The following is a 27637-nucleotide window of genomic DNA, read 5'->3' as shown; positions in this document are numbered from 1 at the left end:
GGGCAGTATTATAGTAGTTATATTCTTGTATATAGGAGGCAGTATTATAGTAGTTATATTCTTGTATATAAGGGCAGTATTATAGTAGTTATATTCTTATATATAGGGGCAGTATTATAGTAGTTATATTCTTGTATATAGGAGCAGTATTATAGTAGTTATATTCTTGTATATAGGGGGCAGTATTATAGTAGTTATAGTCTTGTACATAGGGGGCAGTATTATAGTAGTTATATTCTTGTATATAGGGGGCAGTATTATAGTAGTTATATTCTTGTATATAGGGGCAGTATTATAGTAGTTATTCTCCTTGTACATAGGGGGCAGTATTATAGTAGTTATAGTCTTGTATATAGGGGCAGTATTATAGTAGTTATATTCTTGTATATAGGGGGCAGTATTATAGTAGTTATATTCTTGTATATAGGGGCAGTATTATAGTAGTTATATTCTTGTATATAAGAGCAGTAATATAGTAGTTATATTCTTGTATATAGGGGCAGTATTATAGTAGTTATATTCTTGTATATAGGGGGCAGTATTATAGTAGTTATATTCCTGTATATAGGGGGCAGTATTATAGTAGTTATATTCTTGTATATAGGGGCAGTGTTATAGTAGTTATATTCTTGTATATAGGGTCAGTATTATAGTAGCTATATTCTTGTATATAGGAGCAGTATTATAGTAGTTACAGTGTATATACTTGTATATAGGGGGCAGTATTTTAGTTATATTCTTGTACATAGTGGGCAGTATTATAGTAGTTATATTCTTGTACATAGGGTGCAGTATTATAGTAGTTATATTCTTGTACATAGGGGCAGTATTATAGTAGTTATATTCTTGTATATAGAGGCAGTATTATAGTAGTTATATTCTTGTATATAGGGGCAGTATTATAGTAGTTATATTCTTGTATATAGGGGCAGTATTATAGTAGTTATATTCTTATATATAGGAGGCAGTATTATAGTAGTTATATTCTTGTATATAGGGGCAGTATTATAGTAGTTATATTCTTGTATATAGGAGCAGTATTATAGTAGTTATATTCTTGTATATAGGGGCAGTATTATAGTAGTTATATTCTTGTATATAGGGGGCAGTATTATAGTAGTTATATTCTTGTATATAGGGGGCAGTATTATAGTAGTTATATTCTTGTATACAGGGGCAGTATTATAGTAGTTATATTCTTGTATATAGGAGCAGTATTATAGTAGTTAATTCTTATATATAGGCGCAGTATTATATTAGTTATATTCTTGTGCATAGGGGCAGTATTATAGTAGTTATATTCTTGTATATAGGGGCAGTATTATAGCAGTTATATTCTTGTATATAGGCACAGTATTATAGTAGTTATATTCTTGTATATAGGAGCAGTATTATAGTAGTTATATTCTTGTATATAGGGGCAGTATTATAGTAGTTATATTCTTGTATATAGGGGCAGTATTATAGTAGTTATATTCTTGTACGTAGGGGGCAGTATTATAGTAGTTATATTCTTGTATATAATGGGCAGTATTATAGTAGTTATATTCTTGTATATAGGGGGCAGTATTATAGTAGTTATATTCTTGTATATAGGGGCAGTATTATAGTAGTTATTTTCTTGTATATAGGGGGCAGTATTAGGGCATGACCACACGTGGCGGATTTCCTCCGCAACTGTCCGCATCAATGCCGCACAGAATCTGCGTTGCAGATTCTGCTGCGGATCTGCACAAAATGTGCAGTAAATTGATGCGGACTAGCTGCTGCGGACTGCGGGAAAAGTGCTTCCCTTCTCCCTATTCAGTGCAGGATAGAGAGAAGGGACAGCACTTTCCCTAGTGAAAGTAAACGAATTTCATACTTACCGGCCGTTGTCTTGGTGACGCGTCCCTCTTTCGGCATCCAGCCCGACCTCCCTGGATGACGCGCCAGTCCATGTGACCGCTGCAGCCTGTGCTTGGCCTGTGATTGGCTGCAGCCGTCACTTAGACTGAAGCGTCATCCTGGGAGGCCGGACTGGAGACAGAAGCAGGGAGTTCTCGGTAAGTATGAACTTATATTTTTTGACAGGTTGCTGTATATTGGGATCGGTAGTCACTGTCCAGGGTGCAGAAACAGTTACTGCCGATCGCTTAACTCTTTCAGCACCCTGGACAGTGACTATTTACAGACGTCTCCTAGCAACGCTCCCGTCATTACGGGAGCCCCATTGACTTCCTCAGTCTGGCTGTAGACCTAGAAATACATAGGTCCAGCCAGAATGAAGAAATGTCATGGCAAAAAAGCAAGACGTATCCGCAGCACACATAACATGTGCATGACAGCTGCGGACTTCATTGCGGAATTTAGAATCTCCATTGAAGTCAATGGAGAAATTCCGCCATGAGTCCGCCACTGCTCCGCAACAGACAGAGCATGCTGCGGACACCAAATTCCGCTCCGCAGCCTATGCTCCGCAGCGGAATGTTACGCATCGTCTAAACGAACACTTCTAAATAGAAGTGGAAGTCAATGCAGAAACGGCTCCGCTGCGGATTAACGCTGCGGAGTGTCCGCAGCGGAATTTAAGTGAAATTCCGCCACGTGTGAACCCAGCCTTATAGTAGTTATATTCTTGTATATAGGGGCAGTATTATAGTAGTTATATTCTTGTATATAGGGTGCAGTATTATAGTAGTTATATTCTTGTATATAGGGGGCAGTATTATAGTAGTTATATTCTTGTATATAGGGGGCAGTATTATAGTAGTTATATTCTTGTATATAGGGGGCAGTATTATAGTAGTTATATTCTTGTATATAGGGGGCAGTATTATAGTAGTTATATTCCTGTATATAGGGGGCAGTATTATAGTAGTTATTTTCTTGTATATAGGGGCAGTATTATAGTAGTTATATTCTTGTATATAGGGGCAGTATTGTAGTAGTTATATTCTTGTATATAGGGGGCAGTATTATAGTAGTTATATTCTTGTATATAGGGGGCAGTATTGTAGTAGTTATATTCTTGTATATAGGGGGCAGTATTATAGTAGTTATATTCTTGTATATAGGGGCAGTATTATAGTAGTTATATTCTTGTACATAGGAGCAGTATTATAGTAGTTATATTCTTGTACATAGGGGGCAGTATTATGGTAGTTATATTCTTGTACATAGGGGGCAGTATTATAGTAGTTATATTCTTGTATATAGGGGCAGTATTATAGTAGTTATATTCTTGTATAGAGGGGCAGTATTATAGTAGTTACATTCTTGTATATAGGAGGCAGTATTATAGTAGTTATATTCTTGTATATAGGGAGCAGTATTGTAGTAGTTATATTCTTGTATATAGGAGCAGTATTATAGTAGTTATATTCTTGTATATAGGGGGCAGTATTATAGTAGTTATATTCTTGTATATAGGAGGCAGTATTATAGTAGTTATATTCTTGCACATAGGGGGCAGTATTATAGTAGTTATATTCTTGTATATAGGGGGCAGTATTATAGTAGTTTTATTCTTGTATATAGGAGGCAGTATTATATTAGTTATTTTCTTGTATATAGGGGCAGTATTATAGTAGTTATATTCATGTATATAGGGGCAGTATTGTAGTAGTTATATTCTTGTATATAGGGGGCAGTATTATAGTAGTTATATTCTTGTATATAGGGGCAGTATTATAGTAGTTATATTCTTGTACATAGGAGCAGTATTATAGTAGTTATATTCTTGTACATAGGGGGCAGTATTATGGTAGTTATATTCTTGTACATAGGGGGCAGTATTATAGTAGTTATATTCTTGTATATAGGGGCAGTATTATAGTAGTTATATTCTTGTATAGAGGGGCAGTATTATAGTAGTTACATTCTTGTATATAGGAGGCAGTATTATAGTAGTTATATTCTTGTGTATAGGGAGCAGTATTGTAGTAATTATATTCTTGTATATAGGGGGCAGTATTGTAGTAGATATATTCTTGTATATAGGGGCAGTATTATAGTAGTTATATTCTTGTATACAGGAGCAGTATTATAGTAGTTATATTCTTGTATATAGGAGGCAGTATTATAGTAGTTATATTCTTGTATATAGGAGGCAGTATTATAGTAGATATATTCTTGTATATAGGGGCAGTATTATAGTAGTTATATACTTGTATATAGGGGGCAGTATTATAGTAGTTATATTCTTGTATATAGGGGAAGTATTATAGTAGTTATATTCTTGTATATAGGAGCAGTATTATAGTAGTTCTATTGTATATAGGGGGCAGTATTATAGTAGTTATATTCTTGTATATAGGAGCAGTATTATAGTAGTTATATTCTTGCACATAGGGGGCAGTATTATAGTAGTTATATTCTTGTGTATAGGGGCAGTATTATAGTAGCTATATTCTTGTATATAGGGGCAGTATTATAGTAGTTATATTATTGTATATAGGGGCAGTATTATAGTAGTTATATTCTTGTATATAGGGGCAGTATTATAGTAGTTATATTCTTGTATGTAGGGGCAGTATTATAGTAGTTATATTCTTGTATGTAGGGGCAGTATTATAGTAGTTATATACTTGTGTATAGGGGGCAGTATTATAGTAGTTATATTCTTGTATGTAGGGGCAGTATTATAGTAGTTATATTCTTGTATGTAGGGGCAGTATTATAGTAGTTATATTCTTGTGTATAGGGAAGGCAGGTAACATCTTAGCTCTAGAGGGGGCCATTAAATGCTGAAAAGTCACGTTCCAAGCATTTCCAGTAACATGAATAAAGGCTCCGTGTGAACTTGACAGGGGGTCCCAGACTCAAGTTCTGACACCAATCTAAATTGTGAGCGTGACACTTACTGCAATCTGCTGTCTAACAGATCAGAGGAAAATAACTTAAAAGTGAATAAGAAATGTGGCTAGGAGTTCGGAGAAACCAGCAGGATGCTGTGTTGTGTGAAAATATGTCAGCAGAAAGAGAAATACATTATCCAGCTTTATTGTTCATTATTTCAATGGTTGTGATCCCCTATATATGCTATAGGCAGCCATCTTGTAGGATGAACCAATAACAACACTACTTATTGGTTCAATATAAAGTGCATGTATCCAGTAGACCATTTCAAGGTGTTCTTCAGAATATAGTAAAATATAGTAGACAACAAAAACGTGTGCGTGCGCGTGTGTGTGTGTGTGTGTGTGTGTGTGTGTGTGTGTGTGTGTGTGTGTGTGTGTGTGCGATAAATATGTGCTGATGGCTGAGCACCGTGATCTCCCAAAACAGAGCTGTGAGTACAGAACTGTCAATCACATAGAGTGCCACCTACATTCAGCTGCCGAGCACAGTAAACACTGGTGGTAACACAGCAGTGGATAGTAAAAGCATTCTCAAGCTCTCATATGTGTGTACATGAGGAATTACATTATTTCTGGCCATTATATGACTTGTATTCTGCATTATTTAGCCATTTTCTCATCTGCAGACTCTCTCTCTAATTCTCAGTTGTCCATGGGCTAGTGGGCGAAGCCTAACGGCTATCAGGTCTTCTATACACTGCACACATAGAAGAGGAGAATCCTGCTCTCCTATCTATCACGTATATAGAAGCTGCAGCAGCAGCATGGAGGAGATTATACAGCAGTAATAAGCAGTGTAGCTGAGAATCCAGCACTGGGGTGACATAGAAATCTTACCAGCAGCATGTGTCTTTCACTCTGCTCCTACATCCCCTGCTCACCCCTCTCCATAGACTTGTATGCAGCATATATTCTCTCTCTCTCTCTGCTCCCTCCTCCTGCTCTCCCCTCCCCTCTTCATAGACTTGTGTGCAGCGTGTCTGTTGGTGTCTCACTCTCTCTCTGCTCCCTCCTCCTGCTCACACCTCCCCTCTCCATAGACTTACTTGCAGCATCTGTGTCTGTGTGACACTCTCTCTCTCTCTGCTCCCTTCTCCTGGTCTCCCCTCCCCTCTTTATAGACATGTATGCAGCGTGCCTGTTGGTGTCTCACACTCTCTCTCTGCTCCCTCCTCCTGCTCACTCCTCCCTCTCCAAAGACTTACATTCAGCATCTGTGGCTGTGTGACTCACTCTCTCTCTCTATCTCTCTCTCTCTCTTTCTCTCTGCTCCCTCCTCCTGGTCTCCCCTCTCTATAGACTTGTATGCAGTGTGTCTGCTGCTGTCTCACTCTCATTCTGCTCCCTCCGACTGCTGCCCCTCCCCTCTCTATAAACTTGTATGGACAGGCAGTAAAGTGGCACAACCCCACCGTCTGCTGCCCAGTCTGGTCTATAACCAGGGACAGACTTTGCTTGGCAAAAGGAGTGGACAGCAGATAACAGGAAGGGAGACACCTAGAGGCAGTAATTTCACACAGAATTTGCATGGATAAAAAAACTAAATTTTAACAGTAAGTAAATTACAAAGTTAATCTATATCAGGTATAATATTAGATTAGCATAGTTGTTTGAAAAGTTAGTGTCCATATAAAGTTGTGCTTAAATAAAGAGGTAGGCAGAATGCCAAAAAGGCTGACATAAAGAGAGTAACAGATTAGTAATAGTTTGGGTTTGGGTTGGACTGGCCAACAAGGGATTCTTTAGGGGGCCGAAGTTCTGACACACAAAAATGGTCTCCAAAGGTCCAACAGAAGACAGTGCCAATCACTTGCCACTAAGGTCTATAACCTATTAGGCCTTTTTTGATTATATAAATAAATGGAGGATGGGCACTCAGAATCATCTTCTTTGGTGGGCCGAAAAAACCTCAGTCCGACTGGTTTAGGTAGAGTTACATCTCAGTTCTTTTATTTATTTGACCCATGTTTCCTGCTCTATTCCAGATAGAATAGCCATGCTGTGAAGAATGTCTAACTCCGCCAAAGATAGTCCTGTGCCTGGTTCCCCTGCACTCAACCATTCTTTGCCAGGTCCCAAAGATGGACCAGTTACTCAACAGACCCCACAAAGAATAACAATCCAGTTAACAAAAGTCCACAGTGAAGACAACTGGGAGGACTTAGATGAAAGTGAACTCATCTTTACTTTGGACCAGGATGAAGAAGAAGCAGCGGCCTCCACTTTAGCATGTAGAACTGCTACTCCGCTGTACGGACCGTCAAGAGAACAAGATGGGACTGTTCTTAATGAGCTGGCACTGGCTGCTTATGAGTGTGCCGGTGATGTTTTGCTGTCCAATGAGACGCAAAAACATGGTTGTTCCCTCTTGCCAAGTTCACCCACATCCAAACCGCTCCTCAACTTGGTGAAGTCTGCCTCTTCAGAAATTGATGTCAAAGACCCCTCTCTTCATAAACCTCATCCCTTCGTCAATTTAGTCAAGTCCATTTCCACGGAGATCTCCAGACTGGAGCCAGAAGTAACACAATCCAAGTCAGACTCTAAACTCAATGTTCATCTTTGGAGACAGATAACACAACCCAAGAACAAAAATGGAGACTCTCGGACCGCTCCATCCTCCCCTAGCACATCACCTTCCGAAAGCAAAGGAATGTTCTTCAATGTTCAAGATGTAGAAGCTAAGTTAGAAGACACCAAAAGACGATTGTCAGAAGCTATGCAAGAACCGTTCAGTATGCTCAGTAAAATTATAGGCGAGGAGACGACTAGCCCGAACCCCAAATACAGAACTATGTCCCCGTTGTTCTTAAACCAGGAATCCCCATCGGGTCATTTAAAAGATCAAGGTATTTTTGAATCAAAGAACTCGTGTACGAACTATGGAAGAGTAGAAGAAGGAGACATCATGGACTATGCAGATACCCCTAAAGCTATCCACAGGGAGGCACCAAAAAACCATTGCAAATATAAGATCTGCTCTTATGGGGACATGATCCAGGTAGTAGAACTAAGCAGCGAGGGTGTAGAAGATCAAGGCTTGCCTTCACCCATGGACAACGACCAATCTCCATCCCACAACAATGACGTGCCATGCAGTGCCCTGGTCTGCGTAGCAATCCTGGCATATAACTTTTTCATCTGGCCCCTTCCTGCCTACATCTCTGGGCTTTTCATGGGCATTGCTAGTGGATTTATTTTAGGATTTTTTCTGGTCTTATTGTTGGTGCCCAAGCGTTCCCATTCCAGGAGACACAAGCGTTACCTGCAGGAATGTTCAACGTTTCCTCTAACCATTCATAACCTCCAGGAGCCAAATGTGCTGCAGGTAAGACTTCTTTTACGTACAGTGATATTGGCATTTTGTAGGTTTTGTTGCCTTGGCTTTATTGGTTGAACTCCTTAGCATCTCAGGGTCGATTGGCACTGTGTTATTACTTGGATCGCAGCCACATGTAGGAGAGGTGGCCACACATGGATAGTCCTTCTCACTTAATGGCCATCAGGGAATCCCCTTTTTCCTGAGTAGTGGGGATCCTAAAGTTGAGCAGTTTGTATACTACTCGTATAAATAGTGACTGCCCGGGGTGTAACTCGAAAATGTTTGGCCTCATAGCACCATAGGTGCACTCTAGTTGTTATTATGGGGGCACTGTGACTGACAGTGTTGTGTTGGGCACTGTGACTGTCACTGTAATAGGAGCAGTATTACTGTCATTATAGGGGCACTGTGGCTGGCATTATTATGTTGGCTCTGTCTATATTTATAGGGACATCGTGGCTGTCACTGTTATAGGTGCACTTCAGTTGTTATTATGGGGGCATTGTGGCTAGCACTGTTAAGATGGCTCTATGTCTGTCTTTATGGGGGCACTGTGGCTGTCACTGTTATGTTGGCTCTATCGCTGTCATTATGGGGGCACTGTGGCTGTCACTGTTATGTTGGCTCTATCACTGTCATTATGGTGGCACTGTGGCTAGCACTGTTAAATGTTTGTCATTATTGGGGCACTGGAGCAAAAATTATGTGAAAATTGTCAGAATATTTGAGGAACTGGCTTAAATATGAATAATTGTGCCCCTCATCCATGAAGCCATGTCCTCCAGCTGTCACTTTGCAGGTTAGACTTTGTATTGTACATGAGGTGCATTGTTCTCTTTGCGGGTCCCTCCAGCATTGTCCTGGCAGCAGCTCATCCGGGCCTCTCGCTACATGAAGGATTCTCTGGCATGGGGTAATTCTAGGGATGACTGCACACTTTCAATCACTTCACACTTTTCCTCCGAAATGTAATTTCGCAATGACTACAAAGGGTATATAAGAAGCGTCTTGAGCAGCTGCAGGAGCCGGGGGCTGTCATTATGGGCACTGCAGATCACACTTGATGAGTGACATCCTCAGCGGGCAGCACATTTTGCCAATACAGATTCTAAAATGTTGTCGCAAAATTTCATAGACAATTATTCTGCAAGTTTTAACAAACCCACAAGTAAAACTGCAATGTAAAACAACAAGGCCCGGAACAGAGGCAGCTGTGAACAAAAACACTCATGAGCACATATAAGTTGTTGTTTTTTAAATGGTTTTCTGATTTTATATAACGTTCAAGATTTCTGCTTGCTGTCAGTGAATTAAAACATTATTGTTTACATTCAGAGGATGAAAGCCTGTCCTTATCATGTCGTGTAAACACAGGTGCAGGGCTCATTACATCTGAGAGAGTCCTAATAAACGGTAATGCCTCATGCCCAGGGCATAGCCGTGTGCACAGTGACAGTCGGAGTCCTTAAGGGTCTGTACTATGGAGCCATAGAGACTCGGTGTATAGGGCTTCCATGCAGCACCATATTCTCCTCTTAAAACTATCCTTCCGGGGTAGAATAACTCTGTGATATGGCCTCCGATGGAACATGGCACCATTTTTTTTCTCACGGACTTGATATGAAATTGAAGGCATATGGAGCTATAGTATGGGCCTATAGATTTCTAAGAGGTCTGTATAATACTATTTCATAATACCGTTGTTCATGCATCGGTGTGAACAGGAATAGTTCATTAACAACCCTAACAATGCTGGCCCTTAACCATGGTGCCCTAGGCAGGGGCCAAGTTTGCCTACATATGGCTGTGTTAACCATAGGGGCACAGGGTGATGTCGTAATCATGGCAACAAAACGAAAGTGTAATATAAGCATAGAAAAAAAATCACTGTTTTTTCCTTTTAGGGCTGGATGAATGAGATGTTTTCTTACGACCCTGAGACCTATCACCCGGCTCTCACCCATTCTGTGTTTGTGACACTAGAAGGTACAACCTTGAAACGCAGTTATCCAAAAAGCAGCCTGCCCCGGAGGTCTATCTATGGGGAGGAGATTCCAGAGAATGTGTTTGTCGGTGACGAAACCAACCACTTGTCCAACGCCCAGGTAAAGGGGTCAAATGCCCACCAAAAATTAAATTAGTGACCAGAGGCGACAAGTTCTCCATAGTAGTCATTCATTGAGGTCCTTCAGATTCCCTGATGAATAATTTTGAAGGAGTTTGGCCAGCTGCTTATCAACAGGCACCACCACCAGATGTGACCACGTTGGGTCTTCACCGGCTTCTATACGACTGAAGCTTTCCAGCTCTCATTTTTGTAATGGGGCCATGATGAGTTGCTGGACTCCCCTATAGCAGTTCATGGTCCATACCTTGTAGTTTTCTAAAGTGGGGTGAACATAGTCAATCATGGTCTCCAGAAATAATTTATGGACCCAAACCCTATACTGATCCTATTGACCCAAGTAGAGACCCATATATAATATTCTACACCATCATGACTGGTGATCATCTATAGCTTTTGGAATTTGTATGCAGGAGGTTATGATGATGGTGATTGTTTCAGGTATTCCTGTATCCAGACGGACTGGCAAACAAGAGACTTTGGAATAAAAAATATCCAATCTGCATCCAGTTATGTGATCTTGAGGATCCAGAGGTCCAGAATGTAGAACCCGTGGAACAAGAAACTGAGAGCGGAGAATCTCCAAAAACGGATCCAGATGACTGTCAGAAGTCAAGTGGGGAGTGCAAGGCAGGGACATTATATCTGTTTGGACGGACGGGGAGGGACAAGGAAGAATGGTATCAACACTTGGTGAGGGCCTCTCGAGGGTCTATGGACGGAAAGCAAGATGCCAACAGAAGTGACGGCAAAACAGGTTAGTGGTGGTTGATTAATAAGTGCCTTCAAATGTCTTGGGTTCTGATGGCCACCCTCTGACTCAGACTCCTTCTTCATCTCATTTAGGGTCACTACCAAACCCCCTTTCCAGTCCATGCAGTTGGGGAGGCACAAGTAACAGTAGTGTGGAGAGCACAGAAGACACTTCACAGATGTTTAAACCAAAAGACTTGGCCGGGAACGTCAAACAGAAAATCCTCTTGGACTATGCCACATACATGTCCAGGTTCATCTCAACAGACCAAACCAGCCCAGCCCAGAGCCCTCGTCAGAGCGCTGCCAACAGCCCCACCCCTCCAAAAAAGGTGGCATTTTATCCTGCTTTACTTGGTTGTAATAATGTAAGAAAAATTGTATAGAGATGAGATAATATGTTCTTGACTAAAGCTTCTCCACCCACCATTCATAGACTTTTGTCATATCTGTCTCTGGTTAAATTACAAGCCTAATTCTGTGTTTTTACCCTAAACCAGCACCCTATAGAACCATTGCTCTCCAGTAACCTCCATGTGTGCTGGGTCAATGTCTTCATTGGACGTATTTTCTGGGACTTCTTGAGGGAGAAGTATTGGGAAGATGTAGTGGCCAATAAAATCCAGAAAAAGTTGACCAAAATCAAGGTAATATTGTGAGTAGACATTGACAGATTAAACTAGATGGATACCCATCCTACACGATGAGATGCTGAACACCACACAATACCACATCCCATAGGAATAACTTGACTCAACACAATGGGTGCAAAGTGGCCACCACAGAGCCTGGCATAAGGGCGATATTGTTGTTGTGACCTGGCCAGTTTCCCCCCCCCCCCCCCCATAAAAGTCAATGGAACTCTCTTATAACTGGGATGGTCACTCATGGTTTCCCAAAAAGTTGGTGGGAAAAAAAGTAACTAGAAAAAAGTTATGTCATGGTGTTCAAGTCACATGGTACTTTTTTGTGGGCATCTCGTGGCACAAGTAGCCATGGAATTATGTCCTATAGGGTATACAATAAGTCTGTGGCAAAGTTTATACACCCTATAATATTCTCTGTACATTTTTTTCACCCAGCTGCCAAATTTTATGGATGAACTGACACTAACAGGCTTGGACATGGGGACATCACTACCCCAGATTCTCACCATCTCCACCCCAAGCGTGAATGACAGAGGTGAGTGTTTTCCTCATACCCAAGGGCATTGTACCATAGAGCAAGACCCTACACAATAGTGCCCATGGAGATAGGGTCCAACTCATAGGCGGGCGGATGTGGAAAGAGAGTAAATGCCAGGATGAGATGTAGTGGTGGTGAGAACCACCACCGGAAAAGGAGTCTTTTTGACTATTTACGCTGGGCATTGCTCGTTGTAGACTTTTTTACATCCCTTTGGCCCTACTGCTACTTAGTAGGCATGGGCCATATCCCATAGAGATACCCATTAATAGGCCGCTGACTTCCGAGGCACAAAAAGAAGATCAGAACATCTATTTATAATATACGCAGCTACAGCTTGAGCACATTACATTCGCATTAGACTCCTCATCACAGAGATGTAATACAGAACAATGGAAGAGGATACACATTTTATGCATTATTAAATTCTGTTCTCTGAAGTCATTCCTGGAAAATGAAGATTCAGAAAAATTTGAGAAACAAACCAAGAGAGAAAACTTAAAAAAAAATGTAAACTACAATATACATATATAGTAAAAATCCTTGCTGGATTATCAAATATTACGGATTATTGGATGTTGATAGAAAAGTATCTAAAGCCCACTTGTAAAACCAAAATCTATCAAAAGCTATTAATTTAATTATTAATCAGATAGACTTCCTAATTGATTTTTTTGCATTTGGCCAATTGAAATTCTGCATTATAGTGCAGCTCTGCACAGGAAATAAATGCCAGATTATCTGATTTTACAGATTATCAGATATAAAGGGATTTAGAAATCATAGCTGCCTTCTTCTAAAAACAGTGCCACACCTGTCCATGGATTGTGTCTAGTATTGCAGCTCAGCTCCACACACACAACCTAATCCCGCCGGGCACGCCATTCTATTTGAAGTTTCAGGCTATCGAGATAGTTGGAATTTTATCATATATTGTGGATAGCTCTATATGAATATATTGTTTTTATACTTTCACCTACAATCTAGAGCTGTCCCGGTCTTGGTTCTGTACAAGATCCGACTTGTATGGACATGTAATATGGCACACATAGAAGTCCAAGGTGCCCTACTGAATCACTGTATGCCTTTGATTTCATATGACAGCATACAGTCGGACACATATGATGTTCCATCGTATTCCGTATTATGGAAGTATTACAACCTAAAAGTATTGCCTATAACGGAGAATGGAGGCACTATATGGCGGTACATGGAGTGCCTATGGCTCTGGAATATTGGAGTGTTATTCACATTGGTCTATGGGTATACCAGGAGAAGAATTTAGCTCCGTTCTTGCTTTTGTAATGAGGATGAGCATGATTTTTTAATCTTTCCTGCTTACTGCCAAGTTGCTGTCACCCCACCCCCACACTCATGTTCCCGGGTAGTGTCGTATAATCAAAAAACATGTTCTCTGCCTTGGACTATGATGATATATAAAGTCCAATCTATTGAGTGACATTACAGTTCAGATGCCAGAGATGTTTTCCTTGTGCCATTTCAGGGCTTAGTCAGGAGCAGCTGTTGCCGCTGGCAAGGGACAGTGCAATGTACTCAATATTAGCCACAGCAATTAAACTCCATTATGAGACAACAAGTCATTTTAAGGAGACTGTAAATTACAGGCTGAAGACTAAGCTCAGGATTATGAACATCTACTGTGAAGTACTGTTAACCCCTGATCAGCTTCATTTGCTATAAGATTACATGGGATGGAAAACCATGGTACTTGTGTCAGGCAGGAGCTAGAAAGGTAGCAAGGATTTTGGTTGTTTTTTAGTTAATAGTATAGAAATTAAAATTTGTATATTTGACATTTATGTTGTTCATTGTATTACACAGCCTTCTCATTCCATATCCTGAGATTTATTTTCCTAAGGCCTTGTTCACACTCCGTTTTTTTGATGCATTTTTGCCGCGTTTCACGTCAAAAACACGTCAAAAATGCATGCTTTAGGCCTCCCATTGACATCAATAGGAAAACGCGTTGTTGTGGATACGACGCGCTTTTTTTTTACGCACGTGTGTTTAAAAAAACGTGTAGTGTAAAAAAAGGTCTAATCATGTCAATTCTTGGCACATAAAATGCTCCGAAAACGTGCCTAATTCCCATACTCAATAGAAGTCCTAATTACACGCCAAATAACGCGACAAAATTGCATAAAGAAACACGACAAAAAAACGCATTAAAAACGCCTGTACTTTAAAAAGCGCTTTGCAAAACAGCTAGCGTTTTTGATGCATTTACACTTAGTTTTTTTTAGCGCCCTATGAATAAGGCCTTAAAGGGGAATTCCACCAAAAATACTGCATCTATCACTTTTTTTTTCTTTGGCCATTTAAATAGGTCCATAATTAAAAGTTGATTCATTTTATAAGGGCTTTAAACTCTGTTTCTTTGATAAAGAGCTCCAAATCACCAGTTTTTCTTCACATGCTTCAAATTATAAAATTTTGTCTGCATGCAGCCACCACTAGGGAGAGTTCTAATCAAAAGGGCTCATAGCACTCTGTGAAGCACCAAAGCGTATTTGGCAGTGCTCAGAGATGTGCATTACTCTGACCCCCAGATTTTAATCTTCTGGCTTGCCATAATGACATTTAAAAAAAAGTTCTTAAAATCTATTACCATACATCAGGAATAAATGCAGTACCAATTTTGACCAGCAGGGAGAGACGTAGACTTATCTAGTTCTTCTATACTTCAAAATAGTGAGCATTTATCATCTATTCTACGATTATACGCCTATAAGTATGCACCATATGTTTGTTTTTTCCCTCAGGGTTATGGATGGATATGGATGTGACTTACAGCGGATCTTTACAAGTAACATTAGAGACAAAGATGAATCTATCCAGGCTGAGAAAGGAGACGACAGTGAATGAGGGTAAATCATTTGACAACAGGAGACATCGGTGAGTTCTCAAACCATCACTTTATTGCATTCAGTAAGTATTTGAACAATAATGCAATGTAAGAATAAAGGAAGTTCCTCAGCACATCCATAAAATATAAAAAGAGCTTTATTTGGTCATCTTAAAAAAATCCAAGGAGGACACAGGTAAGGCATGTTACAGCTTACGCGTTTCGAACATGAATGTTCTTGCTCATAGCCAATGGAACTCATAGACATACATTTGAACAATAATACTGGTCCCTATGTACAAAAATATAACTACTATAATACTGCCCCCTATGTACAAGAATATAACAACTATAATGCTGCCCCCTATATACAAGAATATAACTACTATAATAATACCCCCTATGTACAAGAATATAACTACTATAATACTGCACCCCCTGTATACAAGAATATAACTACTATAATACTGCCTCCTATATACAAGAATATAAGTACTATAATACTGCTCCTATATACAAGAATATAAGTACTATAATACTGCCTCCTATATACAAGAATATAACTACTATAATACTGCACCCCCTGTATACAAGAATATAACTACTATAATACTGCCCCCTATATACAAGAATATAACTACTATAATACTGCTCCTATGTAGAAGAATATAACTACTATAATACTGCCCCCTATATACAAGAACATATCTACTATAATACTGCCTCCTATATACAAGAAAATAACTACTATAATACTGCTCCTATATACAAGAATATAACTACTATAATACTGCCTCTATATACAAGAATATAACTACTATAATACTGCTCCTATATACAAGAATATAACTACTATAATACTGCCCCTATATACAAGAATATAACTACTATAATACTGCTCCTATATACAAGAATATAACTACTATAATACTGCTCCCTATATACAAGAATATAACTACTATAATACTGCTCCCTATATACAAGAATATAACTACTATAATACTGCCCCTATATACAAGAATATAACTACTATAATACTGCTCCTATATACAAGAATATAACTACTATAATACTGCCCCCTATATACAAGAATATAACTACTATAATACTGCCCCCTATATACAAGAATATAACTACTATAATACTGCCCTCTATATACAAGAATATAACTACTATAATACTACCCCTATATACAAGAATATAACTACTATAATACTACCCCTATATACAAGAATATAACAACTATAATACTGCCCCCTATAAAGAAGAATATAACTACTATAATACTTCTCCTATATACAAGAATATAACTACTATAATACTGCCCCCTATATACAAAAATATAACTACTATAATACTGCCCCCTATATACAAGACTATAACTACTATAATACTGCCCCTATATACAAGAATATAACTACTATAATACTGCCCCTATATACAAGAATATAACTACTATAATACTGCTCCTATATACAAGAATATAACTACTATAATACTGCCTCTATATACAAGAATATAACTACTATAATACTGCTCCTATATACAAGAATATAACTACTATAATACTGCCTCTATATACAAGAATATAACTACTATAATACTGCGCACTATATACAAGAATATAACGACTATAATACTGCCCCCTATGTACAAGAATATAACTACTATAATACTGCCCCTATATACAAGAATATAACTACTATAATACTGCCCCCTATATACAAGAATATAACTACTATAATACTGCCCCTATATACAAGAATATAACTACTATAATACTGCCCCCTATACACAAGAATATAACTACTGTAATACTATAACACTTTGGTCAGAAGGGTTTGCTGGCAATAAGACGATCACAGGCTGTTCCCCTGCAGGGTAACCAGCGATTGGCTGTAATCTGTGCAGGAGCCGTCAGCAAGTGTTAAATTCCCCTGTAGCGCCACCACAGGAGAAATGGAGAATTACATAGTGCCAATTGAAAGCAGTGGACTGTCGGTGTAATGCACGGATGTACGGGGTCCTCCAGAGAGAGATACTCCAGGTGGCTGCTCTCCTCTCCGGCTAAATAAAGATTACGAGTGAAGACCCCCCCCCCCCCCCCTCTATCAACTCACCATTCGCTAATATGGGGTATGAAAATGGCTCTTCATAAGCAGACAGCCCCTCAACTGATCTATTCTCTATGGCGGGGGGTCTGCAGTGTTTCTATCATGTCCTGCCCCTCCCCCGTGTCGTTACGTAATCTCTTCACAAAGTTAATAAGACCTGTCACTGCGGTTTTTGCTCACACAGACACTTTAAACACTGGATTGTAGAAGGTTTAATTTTCTGGAATTAATTAGATGGTGCTCGTCGGCTTAATTAGACCTTCTGCTCCATCTCATTTTAATTAGGGCATACGAAGTTCACAGATGTGCGGATCGTCCTGCAGTTAACCCTTGTCACGCTGAGTACATAGTTCAGATGTCCAGTGATTGGTCAATATAATAGTTATTTCACTCATGTGAGACAGACTCTTATAGGTCTCATGCACATTGTACGCAGCATCCGAGGGATCTTCCTACTAAGCTTGGATTTAATACCATCGTCCCCAAATAACTCAGTTAAAGCGAAAATAGTACTGTGACAGTCTAAGCTACATTATAGAGCTGAGCTTATATACAAATCTAGTTCTACAGTCTTATCTACATGATAGAGCTGAGCTTATATACAAATCTAGTTCTACAGTCTGATCTACATGATAGAGCTGAGCTTATATACAAATCTAGTTCTACAGTCTGATCTACATGATAGAGCTGAGCTTATATACAAATCTAATTCTACAGTCTAATCTACATTATAGAGCTGAGCTTATATACAAATCTAGTTCTACAGTCTAATCTACATTATAGAGCTGAGCTTATATACAAATCTAGTTCTACAGTCTGATCTACATTATAGAGCTGAGCTTATATACAAATCTAGTTCTACAGTCTAATCTACATGATAGAGCTGACCTTATATACAAATCTAGTTCTACAGTCTAATCTACATGATAGAGCTGAGCTTATATACAAATCTAATTCTACAGTCTAATCTACATTATAGAGCTGAGCTTATATACAAATCTAGTTCTACAGTCTAATCTACATGATAGAGCTGACCTTATATACAAATCTAGTTCTACAGTCTAATCTACATTATAGAGCTGACCTTATATACAAATCTAGTTCTACAGTCTAATCTACATGATAGAGCTGACCTTATATACAAATCTAGTTCTACAGTCTAATCTACTTTATAGAGCTGAGCTTATATACAAATCTAGTTCTATAGTCTAATCTACATGATAGAGCTGACCTTATATACAAATCTAGTTCTACAGTCTAATCTACATGATAGAGCTGACCTTATATACAAATCTAGTTCTACAGTCTAATCTACATTATAGAGCTGACCTTATATACAAATCTAGTTCTACAGTCTAATCTACATGATAGAGCTGAGTTTATATACAAATCTAGTTCTACAGTCTAATCTACATGATAGAGCTGACCTTATATACAAATCTAGTTCTACAGTCTAATCTACATTATAGAGCTGAGCTTATATACAAATCTAGTTCTACAGTCTAATCTACATGATAGAGCTGACCTTATATACAAATCTAGTTCTACAGTCTAATCTACATTATAGAGCTGACCTTATATACAAATCTAGTTCTACAGTCTAATCTACATGATAGAGCTGAGCTTATATACAAATCTAGTTCTACAGTCTAATCTACATGATAGAGCTGACCTTATATACAAATCTAGTTCTACAGTCTAATATTATAGAGCTGAGCTTATATACAAATCTAGTTCTACAGTCTATTCTACATTATAGAGCTGAGCTTATATACAAATCTAGTTCTACAGTCTAATCTACATTATAGAGCTGACCTTATATACAAATCTAGTTCTACAGTCTGATCTACATTATAGAGCTGAGCTTATATACAAATCTAGTTCTACAGTCTAATCTACATGATAGAGCTGACCTTACATACAAATCTAGTTCTACAGTCTAATCTACATTATAGAGCTGAGCTTATATACAAATCTAGTTCTACAGTCTGATCTACATTATAGAGCTGAGCTTATATACATATCTAGTTCTACAGTCTAATCTACATTATAGAGCTGAGTTTATATACAAATCTAGTTCTACAGTCTAATCTACATTATAGAGCTGACCTTATATACAAATCTAGTTCTACAGTCTGATCTACATGATAGAGCTGAGCTTATATACAAATCTAGTTCTACAGTCTAATCTACATTATAGAACTGAGCTTATATACAAATCTAGGTCTACAGTCTAATCTACATTATAGAGCTGAGTTTATAAACAAATCTATCTCTACAGTCTGACTGATGCGTAACTCTACAATTCAACGTGTGCACTGCTCCACAATATGATGAGTCAACAGCAATACAGTCCCACTTATACACAGTCCCACTGGTGCACCACAGTCCCACTTATACACAGTCCAACTGGTGCACAGCTCCACAGTCCCACTTATACACAGTCCCACTGGTGCACAGCTCCACAGTCCCACTTATACACAGTCCCACTGGTGCACAGCTTTAGGGTATGTTCACACGACAGCGTCCGTAACGGCTGAAATTACGGGGATGTTTCCGCCTGAAAACATCCCCGTAATTTCAGCCGTAACGGCATGTGCAGGCGCTTGAACGCCGCGTCCATTACGGAAGGTATTTGGCGCTGCTATTCATTGGAGTCAATGAATAACGGCTCCAAATACGGCCAAAGAAGTGACAGGTCACTTCTTTGATGCGGGCGTCTATTTACGCGCCGTCATTTGACAGTGGCGCGTAAATATACGCCTCGTGTGAACAGACAAACGTCTGCCCATTGCTTTCAATGGGCAGATGTTTGTGAACGCTATTGAGGCGCTATTTTTGGACGTAATTCGGGGCAAAAACTCCCGAATTACGTCCGTAATTAGTGCGTGTGAACATACCCTTACAGTCCAACTGATGCACAGTCCTACTACTGCACAGCTCCACAGTCCTACTGGTACACAGCCCTACTAGTGCACAGCTCCACAGTTCCACTGATACACAGTTCCACTGGTGCACAGCTCCACAGTCCCACTGATACACAGTCCCACTGGTGCACAGCTCAACAGTTCTACTGGTACACAGCCCTACTAGTGCACAGCTCCACAGTTCCACTGATACACAGTCCCACTGGTGCACAGCTCAACAGTCCCACTGATGCACAGCTCCACAAAACCACAAATGCACACTCTCTTTCTCTCAGGATCAGTGAGTCCGAGTGGCAGGGCTCTCTGGATACTTCTGATTGGCATGTCACAAAAGTGCATCAGTGGAAAACTCCTGTCAATTCCTAGAAAGCTGAACTGCTCAAGACCCTAAAAATACGTCAGCCAATCATTGATCGATCCTGACAGTGTCAAATTGGTCAGATCATTAACAAATAAATTCTGTCACTTTAATAGTTAAAGGAGCATCCTAGCAATGAATTCTGCGCCCTGGTGCAGGCGGCAGCTGTTGACTATGGCAGGCGTGGGTAATGTCACTCGTGTTCTTAGCTTTTTGTCGAGAGAATGTAAATTGGGAAGTGTAAAGAGACTGTGAAGAGGCTGGAAGTAGCGCCTTGTCAGGTCGAGAACAATGCAGAGCTGAGGAACCGCCTGATTCAGCAGGAAAAGGGATAATTAAGAGTAGTGCTGGAATAGGCTTTACCCCGTGACCCCCAAACACAGGGGGGGGCGACCGCACCTGTCACATGAGGTCGCCCAATATAGCAACATGTGCAGAAGACACAGCAAAAACACTCCTTGTGAAACGTCTTCAGATGTAGTAGAGCTGGATTTGCCATTTAACACTTTAGGCTGCTTTTTATACCTTTTATACCTAAAGGGCATTTCCACCTTAAATCAAAAACTCCTCAGTAATATATATAATATAATAGACCCTTCTTGTTGTTGTTGTTGTTGTTGTTGTTGTTCTTGTTCTTGTTGTTGTTCTCTTCCTTCATGTTTTATAAAGTTCTCTTCAGCCGTTTCTTAGGTGTTTTTAGAATAAATCATGTGTTGCAAAGAATTGCATGATTTGCAATGTGAAAAACAACACCAAAAAAGTACAAAGGCAGGTACTAAAACAGCCAGAAAAAGCGCAACCAAAAAAAATGTGTAAAGGAAGCCGCAGCAACATAGGGGCAGGCAAAGTATCAAAGTATAACCCGCAGATTTATCTCTCCGAGTGTTGAAGAGGTAGGGAAGAATTTTTGGGAGACTCCCGGAAAAAAAGAGGAGACCTCTAGGGTTTGTTCACACTGAGTTTTTTGCAGGCAGAAAATTCTGCCTGGAAAAGCAGCTCCGTTTTTTTAAGTGGTTTTGCACCACATGCGTTTTTTGACGCAATTTTTGACGCGGGTTTTGCCGTGTTTTTAAAGGCGGTTTTCTTTACCTATGTCTTCAACAGACAAAGGGAGAAACCACGAGCGTTTTTTGCCAAAAAACGCGTCAAATAACGCGGCAAAAATCGCGGCAAAAAAACAAGTTTATTTCCATCTCCCATTGATTTCATTGGGGTTTTGAATGCGGAAAACGCCTCAAGATAGGGCATGTCGCTTATTTTTCCCACGAGCGTTTTTTTTGCTCGCGGAAAAAAAACACCTCCACCAATTTCGCCCGTTTTTTGCCGCGTTTTTTGCTGCGGTTTCCGCTGCACAAAACTCAATGTGAACAGGGCCTTAGACTCCCAAAAGAGCAGATGGATCCCCCTGGTGCCCTACGTTCTGACAAAAACCTCATCTCTCCCCGTTCCTCCTTCACTCCTGGGCGTCACTGTAGACAACCTCCTGACAGCAGGGTCGGCATCGGGACGTTGAGGTACGCAGGAACAGGGAGAGCTGAGTATCAGCTGGTCTGAGGTCTGTATTACTTTACAGGAGTTTGAGGTTTGTATTTAAGGGGGTCTGGGGTCTGTATTTTAGGGGTTGGGTCTGGGGTCTGTATCCGTTTAGGAGGTCTGGGGTCTGTATTAGTTTAGGGGGTTTGGTCTGGGGTCAGTATTAGGTTAGTGTCTTGGTCTGGAGCCTTGATCAGTTTAGGGGGACTGGTGTGGGGTCTGTATTAGATTAGGGGGTCTGGTCTGGGGGTCTGTATTAGTTTAGGGGGTCTGATCTAGGGTCTGTATTAGTTTAGGGGGTCTGATCTAGGGTCTGTATTACTTTAGGGGCAGGACCTTTGGGGGGGAACTGTATCAGTTTAGGGAGACTGGTTTGGGATCTATATTAGTTTAGGGGTCTGGTATGGGGTCTGTATCAGTTTAGGGGGTCTGGTCTGGGGTCTGTATTAGTTTAGGGGGTTTGGTCTTGGGTTCTGTATTAGTTTAGGGGGTTTGGTCTTGGGTTCTGTATTAGTTTAGGGGGTTTGGTCTTGGGTTCTGTATTAGTTTAGGGGGTTTGGTCTTGGGTTCTGTATTAGTTTAGGGGGTTTGGTCTGGGGTCTGTATTAGTTTAGGGGGTTTGGTCTTGGGTTCTGTATTAGTTTAGGGGGTTTGGTCTGGGGTCTGTATTACTTTACGAGGTCTGGCCTAGTGTCTATATTTATGGGGTCTGGTCTGGTGTCTGTATTACTTTAGGAGCAGGACCTTTAGGGGGTCTGTATTAGTTTAGGGGTTTAGTCTGGGGTCTGTATTAGTTTAGGGGTCTGGTCTGGGGTCTGTATTAGTTTAGGGGAAGGTCTGGAGGTCTGTATTAGTTTAGGGGTCTGGTCTGGGGTCTGTATTAGTTTAGGGGTCTGGTCTGGGGTCTGTATTAGTTTAGGGGTCTGGTCTGGAGGTCTGTATTAGTTTAGGGGTCTGGTCTGGGATCTGTATTAGTTTAGGGGAAGGTCTGGAGTCTGCATTAGATTAGGGGTCTGGTCTGGGGTCTGTATTAGTTTAGGGGTCTGGTCTGGGGTCTGTATTAGTTTAGGGGAAGGTCTGGAGTCTGTATTAGTTTAGGGGTCTGTTCTTGGGCCTGTATTAGTTTAGGTGGTCTAGCCTGAAGTCTATATTTAGGGGGTCAGTTCTCGGTTTTGTAATTGTTTAGGGGTCTGGGTCTATATTCATTCAAAGGTGCGATGTAGGGGGTCATATACTATTTGTGATATACATACCGTAGTTTGGTGTGTGTCCTATATAAAGGGGGAGGCATTAGGGGAAAAATTTAGAACTGTGCACTAAGCAGTTGGTGAGCATGAGAAACCAAATGACAGGGGAGAATTTTAAAAAACTTGAGTGGGGAGAACATCTCATGGGCTTCTGTTTATTGGTGATTTTTATTTTAGGTGGAAATGCTATTTTAGGGGGTCATGTGATTTGGAAATCCCCTTTTCATATTACAGGTCCCTCTATTACATAAAAATGTCTTAAAGGGCAACAGACAGTTCTTTTAACATAATACATGAGTTTTATTCGCAGTCCTATGTAAAAACACAGCTAGCACATCATGATATTACTTCGATCTATGGCAGATGACAAACTCAGCTCTGCTACATCTGAAGTGCAGTATTGCTTCTGTCGGCTGTCTGTGTAGGTATATCATCTTATTGCTAAGTAAGGAGGCAGCATTCAGTTAGATAATGAAGAGAAATTGCTTTGCCTCTGTACCCTGTGCATTTTGAAGAACGGGCCCTATCATTAAAAATGATCAGTATCCGATCCGGTCTAACGTCATGTCATTGATGGCGTTCCTTTGCTGCTACAAATAACACGTTAGCAAGAAAACGTAGCATTTTTTTATTTGATTATTATTATTTCTTTTTTACTTTTTGTATTTTTCTATAGTTTTTGTATTGCATGTAATACCCTCTCCTAGCCTCTAGGTGGCAGTGATAATGAACAAATTATCACATTTTCCTTTGGGCATTTTTCAGGGCAAAGATGCCAAGAGCCAAGATCTTCACAGACAGTGATGAGGAGTCTTCAAGTGCCGGCTCATCAGAAGATGAAGAGATTACCATCACAGAGACACCAGGAATCTCGGTCGACAGAGCCAACCCCAATAATGCTGAAAGGTGCCGTCAATTATAAACCACCTTCATATCCCATCATGCCGCACTCTGTCACGGCATGATGGGAGTTTTAGTTTTGCAACACCTGAAGAGCCACAGGTTGGAGAACACTGCATTAAAAATTGTATCCCACAAAAAAAACAGCATAGGCTCTTAATTCGTCCTCTTCTGTTTCTGGAAAAGCTGGGTGGCAACTCATATGTCCGCTGTTTGATTTGCTAGGGGGTCGTGAATGGCAAATCTACTTAGATATGAAGTGATACATGAACTGCTCACCACATAGCTAGATAAACGTGCCATTCAGGAGCCTTGGAAAGCTGAATGTTGACCGTATTGGTTATCACACAGCTTTACCAGAGACAGATATGTAATTTTTGAGCAATTTGACTTGAGGGTTTGTAGCTATTTGGATGAAGGCTTTGAAATCCTTGAATATTTTTCTACAGTTTTACAGGAGGAAACAGCACCAGTCGCCGGATCTTGCGATTTGTAGATAAAATCGCCAAGTCTCGATATTTTCAGAGAGCCACAGAGAACGAGTACATCAAGAGGAAGATAGAAGAGGTGTCCAACACCCGCCTGCTGCTGACTGTGGAGGTGCAGGAGCTGGAGGGGACGCTGACGGTGAACATCCCCCCACCACCTACTGACCGCATATGGTAACTGCTTCAATACGTTATAAAAATCGTCATCCCAGAAGTCCGCAAGTCGCCTCTTCTGACAAGTTCTTAAAAATTCTATTCAATTGTTTCTTACTTATATCCTTTCCTGGGAAAGCTGGGTGGCAACCAAAATGGCCGCCATTACAAGTCCAGTATACGCTGCCACTCAGCTTTCCCAGATTCCTGTTATGTCATCATTCGCTGCTCCATGTTTTAGGTACAGCTTCCGGGCGCCACCACGCGTGGAGATGAAGGTTCGTCCGAAGCTGGGGGAGAGGGAAGTGACATTTATACACGTGACGGAGTGGATCGAGAAGAAGCTGCAAGATGAGTTCCAGGTACTTGTAATGCCCCAAAGGAGATCATTTCACTTAAACTAGGAGTACCCACAATCCACCATGGTAATGGTAATTTACGCCCCTCCCTACCCGGCCCGATTCTTGCCCATATAACAAGTAAGCGGCATATGGCGAGCAAATTACTATTGACCGTTTTTTCTATCTAAATAAATCTAAAACTCTGCACTGATTAATTTCTTAATATCATTTTATAGCGGCGAGAGAGTTTTCTGTTTTTTAATAAAGAGCTCCAAATACCCTTTATAGCGTTAAATGATAAAATTCTGGCTTCCTGCAGTCACCACTAGGGGTAGCTTACTGCATACAGTATAATTATTGAGATCAATAATGCAGTAAGCTCCTAAGCACCCCCTAGTGGTGGCCTAAGGCAGCAGGAATTTTATAATTTGAGTCTTAGCAGGGATTTGGAGATCTTTATCAGAAAATGGAGCTCCGACTATTAAAATTTTAATTAGCACAGAATATTTGACCTAGCAATTAGTTTGGTCAAATGTGAACATTCCCTTTAAGAAATTATTTCCTGCTTTGTTAATCACAATACCACTTAAATACTTTTAGAATCTGAAAATACAGTCAAAAATTATTTTCAGTATCTCCCACACCCAGCTTTCCCTCATTCCTGAAAAGCTAAACTGCTCTCAGTACATTTGTCATTCAGAACTGAAACAGGAAATTGCTGACAATCCCTATGGGAGTGGCCATATTGTTTGTCACCCAACTTTCCCGGAATCAGATGTAATGGTTAAATAGAAGGAACTTTTATATTGATGAATGATATTTCCCATTGTTCATTGATATCAATTTATGTATTTTTTTTATTTTCGCAGAAAATTTTAGTGATGCCAAACATGGACGACTTATTATTTCCGATCATGCAGTCAGGTCTGGATCCGTCCAGGCAGCCACAGACTGACCAGTCAATACCAGTACCATTGTGAATAAATACAAGACCCTGCATGGTCCTACAGTCAAATACTAATATCTGGACAGAACCGAAATGCATGATCTACTGTAGGCCCCGCGCGAGGATCTCAAACCGTACATGGGATCAAGTAGATAGAGATGATCAGAGGAAGATCCTTCCATGGAAGCCTATCCCCCAATAGATGACCTGCAGATAAGATGGACCGTAGACTCTCTGTCTTTTATAGGTACCGCTACGGTACTGGATTGGACATCGCGCGACCACGACAGCGGTGGCAGCCATTTTTTGTTCAGATTCCTTTGGAGGGACATAGACAACCCCTCTCTCCATTGTTAAGCTGATCGCCGGAGACCAAGGTGGTAAATGCTCCTTTCCCCCACAGCGTTGGAGTCACATGACACGGTTCCCGTTAAAATCAATGAGCACCCATTGGTTTTAATGGATGACCCCAGTCTTCTAGATAGAAAGGGGGTCCGAATAGGGGACTCCCAGGGCCGTAGCTATAGGAGGTGCAATGGTCGCAGTCGCACACAGCCCCAGGGGTCCAAAAGCCCCTCAGCCGCATAAGAAGACACAAGTATTATAAATGATATATGGGTGGTTGGGGCCCAGTTATAGATTTTGCATCGGGGCCCCAGAGATTGAAGTTACGCCTCTGGGGACTCCCCTCTGTTACCTCAAAAGGCCCCGTTTGGGTTATGAGGGTGTCTATCCCTATAGGGCAGCATTCTATAGAGCATGACCCGTCGGCAGTGTTCTTAGATTTTTTGGGGGCTCTTTCTAGAATCTTGTGTCAGGTCCTTCTAATATTGGGCAATGTTGCTGAGGAGCAACTGCGGCTCTATGAAATATTCACACAGGAACCTGTGTGCTTAGAATTAGTGTCAATGATGTCCGTGTTTGTTTTTTCTCCATCCCATAAAATGGCTACCTCCTTTGTATGTAATGGAAAAACTTCAAGATTAGTTTGATTTTGGAACTTTGAATAATAGGGAGCTCAAGCAATAAAATATCATTTTGTCCAATAAAACAAATCTCGTCGTGTTATGTGTTCCTCCATCTCGGTGCAGTCCTTTCGTCGCTAGTAGCAGCGTACCGTCATTACACTCTTCATATTGAAATCAATGGACCAACCAGGTCTTCCAGAGGGTGATCCCTTTTTATAGCGAATAGGGGGGACCCTATGAGGGGCTTTGGATCGGGTTGTCCAAACTGGACAATCCCTTTAACCTGTGATTTACCTATGTAGTACATATTCGGCAACTTGGAGACTGTAGGGTAGAAAGAGATCTTCCTTGCTATGGCGCTTGGGATCATGGCTACCTTGGGATCCTTATTTAGTCCCTGGTGTCCGGACTGGTCTTTAACCCCTTACCGACATTTGACGTAACTGTACGTCATAGTCAGTATGGGGTAGTATGGAGCGGGCTCAGCCGCGGATGCTATGGCTGACACCTGGCCCTAACGGCCGGATCGAAGATAAATCCAATCCTGGACGTTTAAGTGCTCAGATATCG

At 40.5% G+C, this 27637-nt stretch overlaps 1 protein-coding gene across 1 annotated transcript in view; it reads left to right on the top strand.

The window, feature by feature from the left end:
- The window catches only part of TEX2 (testis expressed 2), a 33648-nt gene extending 6511 nt beyond the window's left edge, over positions 1-27137 (top strand). The window contains exons 2-12 of the mRNA XM_075830576.1: positions 6827-8169; positions 10068-10268; positions 10730-11045; positions 11135-11373; positions 11542-11688; positions 12124-12223; positions 15010-15142; positions 24037-24177; positions 24621-24833; positions 25054-25174; positions 26023-27137. Coding sequence (XP_075686691.1) covers positions 6850-8169; positions 10068-10268; positions 10730-11045; positions 11135-11373; positions 11542-11688; positions 12124-12223; positions 15010-15142; positions 24037-24177; positions 24621-24833; positions 25054-25174; positions 26023-26133 — 3042 coding nt within the window. The 5' untranslated portion in view covers positions 6827-6849 and the 3' untranslated portion in view covers positions 26134-27137. The remainder of the gene's footprint in view (positions 1-6826; positions 8170-10067; positions 10269-10729; positions 11046-11134; positions 11374-11541; positions 11689-12123; positions 12224-15009; positions 15143-24036; positions 24178-24620; positions 24834-25053; positions 25175-26022) is intronic.
- Positions 27138-27637: the final 500 nt, after the last annotated feature.

Source organism: Rhinoderma darwinii, chromosome 6, assembly GCF_050947455.1.
Source record: "Rhinoderma darwinii isolate aRhiDar2 chromosome 6, aRhiDar2.hap1, whole genome shotgun sequence".
Lineage (NCBI taxonomy): Eukaryota > Metazoa > Chordata > Amphibia > Anura > Rhinodermatidae > Rhinoderma > Rhinoderma darwinii.
This window is presented reverse-complemented; position numbering and strand designations above follow the sequence as displayed.